This window comes from Eretmochelys imbricata, chromosome 1 (assembly GCF_965152235.1).
Source record: "Eretmochelys imbricata isolate rEreImb1 chromosome 1, rEreImb1.hap1, whole genome shotgun sequence".
NCBI lineage: Eukaryota > Metazoa > Chordata > Testudines > Cheloniidae > Eretmochelys > Eretmochelys imbricata.
This window is the reverse complement of record NC_135572.1, coordinates 15,442,313-15,455,021: the sequence shown is the minus strand read 5'-3', so window position 1 is coordinate 15,455,021 and position 12,709 is coordinate 15,442,313. Positions and strand designations below refer to the sequence as shown.

The following is a 12,709-nucleotide window of genomic DNA, read 5'->3' as shown; positions in this document are numbered from 1 at the left end:
ATCCATTTGTTTTAGTAAATTAGATTGGTAATGCTCAAGCTTGCTAGCTATTTGGGTATCCATCACCTAGCCAACCGCACGGCAATAATACTCAGCCCTTATGCCGTATGGTGCGGACCCTCCAGAGATTGCAGAGCTCTTTGCAGAGCAAAGGAAGGCTCAGTCTCCCTGCACCGTATCGATGGAGGGACAGAGAGACCTGCGAAGGCTAGGCAGCAAGTCAATGGCAGGTGCGGAAATAGCAGCCAGCTCTCCTGAAGTCAAGGCCCAGACCCTCTCTTGATCTGACTTGGCCCTACTAGGTGTTGCAAGTAAAGAAGCCCGTTGTACCATTGTGTAACGTTACTGCTCTACAATACCGTGAAGCACCGGAACGCTTTCCTTCCAAGCCCTGCCCGGCGGAATGGTTCCGGCTGCCTTCGCTCCCAGAGCCCAGCGGTTCTCTTTCGATATTTGTGTGCTGTTCAGGTTGTCTTCTCTTTGACACGCAACACCTTGTGTTTCTAAAGAGACCCCTCCCTGGGCCCAGGCCAACATTTTCAGCAGTGACTAGTGATTGATTTCAGATGCCTTAAACAGGAGCCTGATTTCCAAATGCTCCACGCGTTGTGAAACTTTTACACAGAGAAACCACGCGTCTCTCCTCATAACCTTGGCCTCAGGCTCTGCAAAAACCTGCCTGTATCACTTGGAGTCTGCGCTCCCCTCCCTTTGCTTGTCTCGCCTGCCTGCTGTCAGACTGTGAGCTCTTTGGGGCAGGGGACTCTCGCTTAATATTTTCATGCCCATTGCCCAGCAAAATGAGGCCCCAGTCAGGGGCTCCCATCGTATAAATAATAAAAGCCTCTCATTCCAGTTCTGAGTCTTCCTGTGACCTGGGGGAGTCTCCGGGCCTTTAGGCCTTGGTTATCTGCATCAGGATAATAACACTGCCCTGCTTCAAGCGGGAGTCATGATCCATGTTTCCAAAGGGCTTTCAAGCCATAAGGCCTTAATTGTTGTTTTTCCTATTGACAGCAGAGTGCTAAGCGTCTGTGTGACTGAGAAGCATGGTTCTGAAGCACGGTTGTGTGGAGCAGGAAGGTTGTGTGGAGCAGGGGAGTCCACTGTTTTCCCAGCTCTTCCTCTGCTCAGCAGAGTGAGCTGTATTGCATGGGCTTTGTTGCTTTGCAGCACCACCCAGTGGCGGTCTAGAGAACAGCAGCATTGCCTTGGGGGAGACTCTCAGGTCCTGATTCTGATCTCTCAGTCACTGGTGTAAATCAGTGACTGATCTCCTCAGTCCAGGGCAGTTACACCTGTGAGAATGTAACTGCGATGCGTGGCCTTCTGGCCTTGCAGTTACTACTGCAATGGAGTGACGTCTGGAGGTGAGCAGGGCTTAAGGTGGAAAATGGTGGCTCAGACAACGTGGAAACCCCATTGGGCCCATGGGGTAAGCACTAGCTCAGAGTCTGTGCTTGCATGCAGAAGAGGGAAGGGCTCCTTTGTCATACTCCCTGATTTGGTGCAGGTACAAGGGCTGCCTGAACTTTGACATTGGGGTCCTCATGAAGCAATACAAGGACGTGTGGGAGCTGGCTGTCTTCAGGCGCCTGTGGGTTGATCTGCTGGAAGGCACCATTGGGGAGGTATCAGGAAGGCTTCCAGCAGAGGGGAAGTGAGATCTCCTTGTGGGAGGTCAGGATTCTTCCTCGGGGTGTGTCCTACTCTGCCCTGCTGCTGCTAGAATTCCTCCCTGGCATCCCCCTGGTACACTCCACATACCAGACAGCCAGTCTCTCCACACCGCTGATTTCTGACCCGACCCTCCTGTTTGGGGTGGGACACAGTGTGCCCCATTTCAGCCAATCTCCAGCCCCCTCTCCCAGCAGGAAATCTGGATCCAGGAGAGGCCCCTGGAAGGTGAGAGTTGGGGGGGGGGGCTGATGCCATGAAGTGGCTGAGTCCCTCATCCACATGTGAGTGGGGAGTTCCAGACACGGATCTCATGGGGACGATCCAGGCCTCATTGCTGGCACAGATAGAAAACAGTGCCCCAAATGATTGTGGAAACAGAAGCTTGCACCCAGTTTGCCCTGGTGTAAATGCAGTGTTGCCAACTCTCCTGGGGTATGTGGTGCTTTTATTAAAGCCCCAGGGATCCTGTCGTTAGGTGACAAGTTTCAGAGCTGTAGCCGTGTTAGCCTGTATCAGCAAAAAGAATGAGAAGTACTTGTGGTGCCTTAGAGACTAACAAATTTATTTGGGCATAAGCTTTTGTGGGCTACAGCCCACTTCATCAGATGCATGCAGAGGAAAGTACAGTAGGAAGATAGATATATGTACACAGAGAACATGAAACAATGGGTGTTGCCATGCACACTATAAGGAGAGTGATCAATTAAGGTTTAGTGTGCATGGTAACACCCATTGTTTCATGTTCTCTGTGTATATATATCTCTCTTCCTAATGTATTTTCCACTGCATGGATCCGATGAAGTGGGTTTTAGCCCACGAAAGCTTATGCTCAAATAAATTTGTTAGTCTCTGAGGTGCCAAAGGTACTTCTGTCTGATGCTTGCTGACTGTGTGTCAACAGGTAAGGCAGAAATCAAATGCAGCAAGCCTAACCCATTTTAGCACAGTGTGTGTCCCACTCTCTACTCGTTGCTGGCTCACTAGAGGATAACAGCCTATTGCTGCTACCAGCTAATGGAGTTAGCCCCTTAGCTCAAGTGGTAGAGGCCTGTGCAGAAGGTCTTGGGTTCAGATTCAGCTGATGACCTGTACAGCAAGTCATGATGCTTTGGAATTATATGGCATCTTCCAGATTAGTTAATTTAATCATTACAAGTCCTTAGTGTGGGAAGTAGTTATCTCCATGTAGAGATGGGTAACTTGTGCCACAGTGCCTTACAGAAAAATCCTGTAGAACTTAATAGGCTTTTTTAAGCCATGTAATAGGATTTAATATAACCGTGTTTCTCTGCTGTAGGATTCTATAGGATAGTGTCACAGAGTGAGCTGGCCCTTAAAGAGGGGTTCAAGGTCAAGCACTGTTCCTGTTCCTGATTCAGCTCAGAGCCAAGGCATTCTGGGACTTGTAGTTCAGAGGGACTATGGGAGTTTTAGTCTGGGCAGTGATGCATCCTTGGAAAAGGGGGCAGGGATATATAAGAGCTGTCTTTTAAATTGGGGCGAGACATTAGTCAAAGAAGAGACAAGATTTATTTTGGGATCTCCTACCTGAAGGGAGTGGGACTGACTGCTGAATTTCTCTATGCAAGGAGCCTGGGAAGAGGCCTAAGTAGACAGTCAAAGGGGCTCTGGAAGATGAGTGGTGTCTTGCTCTAGAAAACTAGAGAGACCTGGAGTGAATGGGAGCTCCTTGTGGTTCTCCACCAAAAGGCTGTGGACCAAAGTCCAGTGTCAAAGCACTCCTAAAATGGGAGTGGTGCGCCCCTGCACTGGGCTTGGATTCTTACTTATTTTGGAAGAGGAATTGTTGGGCTTGGCTGGAGCGCTAACCTTCCCAGCCTCGAAAGGGAAACTGAAGTAGCAGCTGTGTTATAGTGAAGAAAAGGTAAGTTGCTGCTACAGCGCTGTCTTAAAAACACTTTATAGACAAGTTAGCATGTCCTGTTGTCTGTAAGGATTGAGAGATCCAATTTCTGTGGAACTCCATTGGTAATCCCTGTTAAACTCTGGGCCGTATGTACACTAACCATACTTACAGGATGGTGGCCTCCTTCCTAGAAGCAATAACTCCGAAAAAAAGATTTGGAGAGGGAAGAGGGGGGAGAGAAAGGGGTTATGGTAGATGATAAGGTGAACATGAGCTCCCAGTGCGATGCTGTGGCCAAAAGGGCTAATGTGATCCTTGGCGGTATACATAGGGAATCTCATGTAGGAATAGGGAGGTTATATTACTTCTGTGTTGGCACTGATGAGACCCGCTACTGGAATGCCGTGCTCCATTCTGGTGTCTGTAGTTCATGATGGATGTTTCAAAATTGGAGAGGGCTCAGAGAAGGAGCGTGAAAATGATGACAGGGTTGGAAAATGTGCCTTGGACTTAAGGAGCTCACTATATGAGCTCAGCAAAGCGAAGGGTAAAGGGTGACTTGAGCAGTCTGTACATATCTATGTGTAGGGAATGGAAATTTGATAATACAGGATTCTTCCATCAGCAGAGAAAGGCATAACACGGTCCAGCGGCTGGACAGGGGCGGACTAGAAAGAAGCTGCAGTGTTTTTAGCAGTGAATGTGACTGACCATCGGAACAGGCGGCCAAGGGCTGGTGTGGAATCTCTAGCAGTGACAATTTTTAAATCAAGATTGGATGTGGTTCTAAAAGATCTGTTCTGGATGCTTTTCCTAGGGAAGTTCTCAGACCTGTGTTAGACAGGTGGGCAGAGCAGATGATCCCTGTGGTCCCTTCTGGCTTTATAATTTATGAACCTGTATATTCAACAGGAGTTAAGCTTTTCTGTTTGTTGAACTCCACAGGATATTTTCCTCTTCCTCCCACAGGGATCACCAGCCAATCCCTCCCCCCACAACCGGACCAGGGACCCCTCAGGGCCATCTAAAGGTAGGGGCGGGAAAGGAAGATTTGGAGACTGAACAGGCTGGCTACTTCCTGAGTGCCCCCTCATGGCCGGGGGTAGCACTGCAAGCTCTGCCTCGGTTTCCCCTCTTCATAGCCCCTTTAAAACATCACACACTCACTTAGCTTCAGCAACACCCCTCCCCATGGGTAGATTTATTAACCTGACAAACCATTCAGAATAAAAGTTCTCAAGTCCCTGCTCCCTGTCTTCCTGCTGGGGGGGGTCTCCCACACCTTCCCCGCCTGGAGCCTCTTCCCTGAAAACTTAGTCTTGCCTGCTGGCTCCCAGCAGCCAGTGACACTGCTTGTTCCTCCCTGATAATCCCCCTCTCTGCAGCTCCCTGCTGTTCTTCATAGGTAGGGTTACCAGATAGCAACTGTGAAAAAACAGGACAGAGGGTTGGGGGTAATAGGCGCCAATATAAGAAAAAGTCCCAAATAATGGAACTGTCCCTTTAAAAACGGGACAGATGGTCACCCTAGAGAGAAGCAGTTCCACCATACCCAGCTGGTTCTATTTATTAAACACCACACCCCAGCCTGGGTGTGGTAGGAAGGGCTGGCTAACTTCAGGCCTCTGGCCTGTAAAGAGGCACACCACCCTGTTCCAGGGACTTGCTCTTAGATGGTGGGAGAGAACTTGGAGCTCTTGGGGGCCGGACCAAATGCCTGCTGAAATCAATGGAAAGACTCTTGTTGATTTCAGTGGGCCCTTGGTGAGGGCGGGTGGCTTGCCAGGAGGGAGGAAGGGGACTTGCAAATCTAGTAGCTTTGTGAATGTGCTGACCCAGACTTGCCCTTGGTATGCCTCTGACTTCAGTGACACAAGTCTCCCTTCTGTCCCTGTTTGTGGAAGGCATTGGACCTTGAGCCCAGAAGTGATGCAAATATTTCATGGCCCTTTACTGGGAATTCTTGCATTCCAAATCAAACTCTGATACTGACTCCTTATGTGACTGTAAAGTGACTCAGCTCCTCAGTGCCTCAGTTTCCCCACTTGGTGATGGATAATTGCCTATTACATGGGGGTCTTGTGAGATTCAATCAGCTACTGTCTGTACAGCATTTTAACAACAGCATTTATGTAGCCGTGCTCAAGTATTATTGTTGACAATATTAATCCTTCCCAGTCCAGAGCTCTGCAGCAGTGACTGTTCCTTGTCCACAGCATAAATATCTCTCTTGCAGCCTCTGCTCCTTCCTTATCACAGAGGGATCCCTAACGTCTACAGTGCCACTGGGCACTCAGATTCAAAGGCATTGTTAGTTTTGATCACTGCACCCAGGAGAAATGTAAAGTACAATGGGCATCAGGAGAGCAATTTCAGAAAAGCTTAAAATGTTATGTCTTAAAGATTAGTATGGCTGCTGTAGTCCAGCAGCATGCAGGGGAGATCCAGTAGCCCTTTGCAATGGGGACTCTTAAAAACTCTCTGGTCTAGTGTTTAGAGCCAGATGCGGCTCTGCTGGAATGGGGCTCAAGGAGACTGGCTGCTCTCCAAAGCAGAGATTGTCTTTTTATTCTTGTTTATACCAGGCCTAGCACAATGGGGCCCTGATCCCTGGCTAGGGCCCCTAGATATTACTGAAGTGAAAATAATAAGTAATTCTCTTACCACTTTAGTCGTGTTGATAGGACTTAACGAGGAGTGGAGGTTGGTCTGTTAAAGAATTGTTGGGAAAAATGATACAAGCTCACAGGAAAGTGTCCAGTAGTTAGAGCAGGGGACTGTAAATTGAGACTTGAAGAACTTATTTTTGGATCTACTTCTGGCTCGCTGATGACTACAGGTTAGTCCCGCTGTACTTCATTATCCCCATTTCACAGATAAGCAAGAACTGCAGATTTCCTATCGCATTGTGCTCTGAAGGCTTCATACAGCCTTGTAAAATTGTCACTTTTTTGAAGCAGCCCAGGCAACCCATCCCCCTCCCTTGTTGCTGTCATGATGATGATAATGAAAAAACAAATGAGATTTCACTTGCCTACAAAATATTACTCAACCCTGACACATGGGCAAATAACACTCTGCAAAGCTGGCTGGCTTAATTAACTAATGTACACGAATGACAAGTGCCGGCACCTAGCCGAGCAACAGTGGGGCATCTGGAAGGAAGCAACCATTAAAATAAGGGGTGGTGGAGTAGGGGGAGGGGGGAATTGGGGGACTTCATTCCCTGGAAAATGCTGGAATGCCAGATGGTGTCCTGCATTCTGGAATATTTTAAAAACACTGAAAAAAAACAAATGTGCCTACAAACCCATAAAGTGCCTCTCTGGCACTCACGTGCAAGTCTGGACGAGGGGCAGCTTGGTAGGATAGCCGGCTGTATTCTGTTGCTGTAGGAATAGCAAGGCCCCCGAACCCCAAACACCTGCACGTATTTGCCATCAGCTGCCTGCAGACTCATTCTAAGGCTGCTCGGAGGAAAATGAGCGGTACTGGCTGGGATCTGTCGTCTCCATGGGCTGCACCTCCTTAAGAATGCACTGACTCGGGAAAGTATGGACTGTGCTCTAAACCCTGTGCTAAAGTGCTTTGCTGAGTTGAGGCCTAAAAGATGAGGATGGCCACAGGCTGCATCTTGTAACTCCAGGACTGCACGGATTATTTAAAAGCAGACGTCCCAAATGAAGCAGGTGTAACACAAGCATCCACCTTTTTCCCCCACTGGCTCCAAATCAAAACCCATCAGTGAGTTCTGGCCAAACAGAGACTCTGGGTTGTCTTCTGCCCACCCCTAATCTCTGCACCGATTTATTCTTATTACTTGCAGCGCTGCACTTCCCTTTCACTTCCCTCACAGGAAGCAGCAGCAGTGGTGTGCGTGTCCTTGGCACTTCAGAAGTGCACTAAATACATGCTCTTGCAGAGAAATATTCCTTGTAGACCCAAAGCAGGGCTGCTCACCATTGCTGTCAGAGAGGTGCGGTATCTGAAAGCCAGTAGCCAAGGTCCATGTATGACAGGCTCATGTATAGCAGAACACACTTCCACCATTGTTGCCCTAGGGTATCCCCAGTTCTTTTAATAACTCAGGGTATCTTTCATTCAAAGACACTGGAGATCAAGTTTCGCTTCCCCCATGAAGCCTTAGAAGGATGGCAGCCCCACTACACCCCTTCTGTACCTTCTCTATATCCCTGCCCTGAAGACTTCTCTGCTGGTCCCTTTGTCCCTTCTCTGCTGACCATCTCTCCCTGCGCCCCCTTCATCCACTCCCAACTCTGTGCTGCCTTTCGTGCCACCCTATTCACAACAACCACAAAATGCTAGGTATCTAACCAGCTGAACATGAGCTCCCAGTGTGACTCTGTGGCCAACAGGCCAATGCAATCCTTGGATATATAACCAGGGGAATCGCAAGTTAGGGAGGTCATAAGGGCACTGGGAATCCTGTGTCCAGTTCTGGTGTCCACAGTTCAAGAAGGATGTTGATAAATGGGAGAGGGTTCAGAGACGGGCCACAAGAACGATTAAAGGATTGCAAACCGTATCTTTATAGTGATTCATTTATCAAAGAGAAGGTTAAGGGGTGACTTGATCAGCCTGTAAGTACCTAAAGGGGGAACAAAAACTTGGCGGTAGAGGGCTCTTCAGTCTAGCAGACAATGGTATAACGAGAACCAGTGGCTGGAAGCTGATGCTAGACAACCTCCGACTAGAAATAAGGGGCAGTTTTTGAACAGTGAAGGTCGTTAACCACTGGAACAGCTTGCCAAGGGTTGTGGCGGATTCTCCGTCCCTGGCAACGTTTTTTAAAATTCAATATTGGATGTCTTTCTAAAAGGTAGATTCTAATTCAGGGAAGTCCTTTGGCCAGGAGATCCGATTCGATGATCACACTGGTCCCTTTTGGCTTTGGAATCTATGGAAAACGCCTTCCTGGTTAACGTTTGCCCCATGGCCCTCCCTCTCTGAGCTCCTGACAGCCCACCTGTTTGAAGTGTTCTGCCTGTAGGATCCTCACCGGGTCAATCTTCTCTATTGTACTTAGCAGTAGTATCTATCTGCCTCCCAGGCTAACAGGCTGGCATGGCGAGGCCTGTAGTAGTGGACTTCTGGAGGCTCTGGCTTTGGTTCTTGAGAGCATTGATTGGGGGTTTTGTCAGCTTCTCCCCCGCACCCAAGCAGCTCTTGAAGAGGCAGGTCTTGTGACCTGACCTAAAGATTCTCAGACTCCAGCCTAGTTTGGTCTCACTCCATGGCAGGATCCCTGACTCTCCATAATACGTTGCTTTGTACACAGGCGCCAACTTTCCTTGGCGCCAGTGGGTGCTCACCCCTCCCCTGGCCCAGCCCCTGGCCCAGCCCTGACTCCGCCCCCTCCCTGCCCCTATTGGATCCCTCCCCAAATCCCCGTCTCGGCCCTGCCCTTCCCAGAGCGCGCTGCATTCCTCCTCCTCCTCCCCCCCCTCCCAGCGCTTGCTGCGCGAAACAGCTGTTTCGCAGCACAAGCGCTGGGAGGGAGCAGGGAGAAGCAGGACTCGGCGGCACACTCGGGGGGAGGCGGAGGTGAGCTGGGGCGGGGCAGGGAGCTGCCGGTGGGTGCAGAGCACCCACTAATTTTTCCCCATGGGTGCTCCAGCCCCGGATCACCCACAGAGTCAGCGCCTATGGCTTTGTACTGCACAGCTTATGCCTGGAAACTGCAAGCACTTTGAAGCCAGCCCTCTCATGGGTTCTGCACATGCGCCTTGTGTCATGTGCACTCAGGGTGCTGTATAGCCAACAGTAAAACAAAGCGCCAGTTAGGATTTAAAATGTACACCCGGCCCTGCAGCTGGGGGCTACAGTCTCGACTTCAAGCCAGTTAATTTCCAGCCAGCTACTTGTCTGTAAATTGCTCTAAGAACAGGACCTAGGAGCCGGGAACTCTTGAGTTCAAGTCCAATCTCAGCTCCTGACTGGCTGTGTAACTTCACTTAGTGTCCCTGGTTCTTCAGCTTCCTTAAAAGTGCTCAGATACCACAGAGGGTGCAGGACAAGAATCTAAACACACATGGATGGAAAATGGGGAGACTATTTCCCTACCTCCCAAGGTGTAGTGAAACTGAAGAGGTAGGCATCTAAAGCCAGATTTATTTAGGTCTGTGGGTCTGAAAATGCTGGCTAAACAACTATTACAAGGTCAAGCACCAGGTCTCCTACCCTCTGCCCTAATCTCTAGCCCACCCTTCCCTCCAGGCGGTGAAAGACAAAGCAGTAAAATCTAGTGCTGACTTATTAGGTCCAGTGCTAGGATCCCTTGGCCCCTCTTCAGGGCTGTAAGAGCCTGATCTAATGCCCATGGAACAAAATGGGAGTTCCTTCCCATAAACTTCAGTGGGAACTGGATTAGACCCTACCTTTGGTTGCACTTACAGTGGCGGGGAAATAGTCCCTCATGTATCTCCAGATGATGCTGTTCCTGATGCAGTGAATTCGTCGCCCACCTTTGCTTGGCTTGTCCCAGTCCAGAAGCCACCATGTTGCATACAGGACGCTGACCAGCCACAAACGAGTGAAGAAGAGGCCGATGAAGAGAACTATGCAGCACTGTGCTGAGATAAAAACAGGGCAGTCAATGGGCAAACCAGGCTCGGCTGGGGTCAAGAGGTGAAAGAACTTACTCAGAAATATCATGGCTTCCAAGGCGCCTCTGACCGCCAATGTTGCCTTCTTGAGGACACCTCAGTCAGATCTCCGGCCTCTACCCATCACATTTTGCAGGGCAGAGTTCTGGGATTCCTTCCCTGTAGTCTAGGGATTTAGCTGCTATCCACTGTGATCCCATTAGAAGGCCTGACTTTATGGCAGCACCTGCAATTCTGGTAGGGCCAATGACAGAGTTCACCAGTGACTTGCTAGCATTTGTAAGGCAAGATACTACTTATTCAGATCAAAAGCATTACAGAAAGAACATACCTAAAAAACAAAAAACCGCCTGTCTGCATGCTCACTAGACAATACCCATCTGCCACATGGAGCCCCTGGTAGGTTTCAATGTCCTCACTTCTCAGTCGTTGCTTGCTAGGCTTCGCCAACCAGGTCAAACCAGTCTATGCAATTTCCCCCAGGCAGGGAGGGTTCTCCAGCCTGGTTTCCAGACTAAGGATTTGTATTAATTTCTCTGCCCCCAAGTGACTTTTAGTTCATGCAGGAACCTCTTACAGCTCCCCCATGGAGCTAGAATACAACCCCTAGCCCACAGATATACGTACATTTATGAAGTTGATATAATAGCCTTTGAATATTCCATGTGTCCCTAACAGCTGCCACTCCCCTACAGTCTGTCTGTATGTGGAAGGGGGCTGCCCTTAAAGCTGACTGCCACCTCCCTCATGACACTGAACATGAAGCCAGGCCCACAGGCCACATGGCTGCCAACCATCTGGGGGGTGGGCGGGACACAGGGACTGTGAGGATCAGGGGAGATGCTCTGAAAGGTGCATAGAGAGAGTGAGGGGGAACAGGAGGCAGATTTAAGGGGTGCAGGGGCATACTGGGGGCAGGAGGGAGGGGAGTGGAAGGGGGGTTGCAGAGGACTGGGAGGGGGGGGCGGCAAGGGGAGTGGAAGGGGGAGTTTGAGAGGAGGGGGAGGGGAGTGGAAGTGGTGGTGGTGAGGGGACTGGGAAGGGGGGTTGGAGAGGGAGGGTGGTGAGGGGAGTGGGAAGGGGGGTTAGAGAGGAGGGAGAGGGAGGGTGGTGAAGGGAGTGGAAAGGAGGGTTCGAGGGGGGAGAGAGGTGAGGGGAGTGGAAGGGGGGTTTGAGAGGAGGGGTGCTGAGGTGAGTGGGAAAGGGGTTTGAGAGGAGTGGGAAGGGGAGTGGAAGGGTGGGCTCCAAAGGAGGGGGAGGGAGACGCGGGGAGTGGAAGGGGGGCTCAGAGGAGGAGTGGGCAAGGGGAGTGGATGGGGGGGTTCGAGAGGAGGAAGAGGGAGGGGTGGTGAAGGGAGTGGAAAGGGGGGGTTCGAGGGGGGAGGGAGGTGAGGGGAGTGGAAGGGGGGTTCGAGAGGAGGGAGAGGGAGTGGTGGGGAGGGGAGTGGAAGGGGGGGTTTGAGAGGAGGGGGACAGAGGAGTGGGTGAGGGGAGTGGATGGGGGTTCGAGAGGAGGGGGAGAGAGGAGTGGGTGAGGGGAGTGGAAGGGGGGGTTCGAGAGGAGGGGGAGTGAGGAGAGGGTGAGGGGAGTGGAAGCGGGGGTTTGAGAGGAGGGGGAGAGAGGAGTGGGTGAGGGGAGTGGATGGGGGTTCGAGAGGAGTGGGTGAGGGGAGTGGATGGGGGTTGGAGAGGGGGGGAGAGAGGAGTGGGTGAGGGGAGTGGATGGGGGTTCGAGAGGAGGGGGAGAGAGGAGTGGGTGAGGGGAGTGGAAGGGGGGGGTTCGAGAGCAGTGGGTGAGGGGGAGTGGAAGGGGGGTTCGAGAGGAGGGGGGGAGTGAGGAGTGGGTGAGGGAAGTGGAAGGGGGGTTCGAGAGGAGGGGGAGTGAGGGAGAGGGTGAGGGGAGTGGAAGGGGAGGGTTCGAGAGGAGGGGGAGTGAGGAGTGGGTGAGGGGAGTGGAAGGGGGGTTCGAGAGGAGGGGGAGTGAGGAGAGGGGTGAGGGGAGTGGAAGGGGGGTTCGAGAGGAGGGGGAGTGAGGAGTGGGTGAGGGGAGTGGAAGGGGAGGGTTCGAGAGGAGGGGGAGTGAGGAGTGGGGTGAGGGGAGTGGAAGGGGGGTTCGAGAGGAGGGGGGAGTGAGGAGAGGGTGAGGGGAGTGGAAGGGGGGTTCGAGAGGAGGGGGAGTGAGGAGAGGGTGAGGGGAGTGGAAGGGGGGTTCGAGAGGAGGGGGGAGTGAGGAAGAGGGTGAGGGGAGTGGAAGGGGGGTTCGAGAGGAGGGGGAGTGAGGAGTGGGTGAGGGGGAGTGGAAGGGGGGGTTTGAGAGGAGGGGGACAGAGGAGTGGGTGAGGGGAGTGGATGGGGGTTCGAGAGGAGGGGGAGAGAGGAGTGGGTGAGGGGAGTGGAAGGGGGGGTTCGAGAGGAGGGGGAGTGAGGAGAGGGTGAGGGGAGTGGAAGCGGGGGTTTGAGAGGAGGGGGAGAGAGGAGTGGGTGAGGGGAGTGGATGGGGGTTGGAGAGGGGGGGAGAGATGAGTGGGTGAGGGGA

At 51.6% G+C, this 12,709-nt stretch overlaps 1 protein-coding gene across 1 annotated transcript in view; it reads right to left on the bottom strand.

The window, feature by feature from the left end:
* MOGAT2 (monoacylglycerol O-acyltransferase 2) overlaps nucleotides 1-12,709 on the bottom strand; it is a 56,978-nt gene that overhangs the window by 28,474 nt on the left and 15,795 nt on the right. Inside the window, exon 2 of the mRNA XM_077841863.1 lies at nucleotides 9,962-10,140. Coding sequence (XP_077697989.1) covers nucleotides 9,962-10,140 — 179 coding nt within the window. The remainder of the gene's footprint in view (nucleotides 1-9,961; nucleotides 10,141-12,709) is intronic.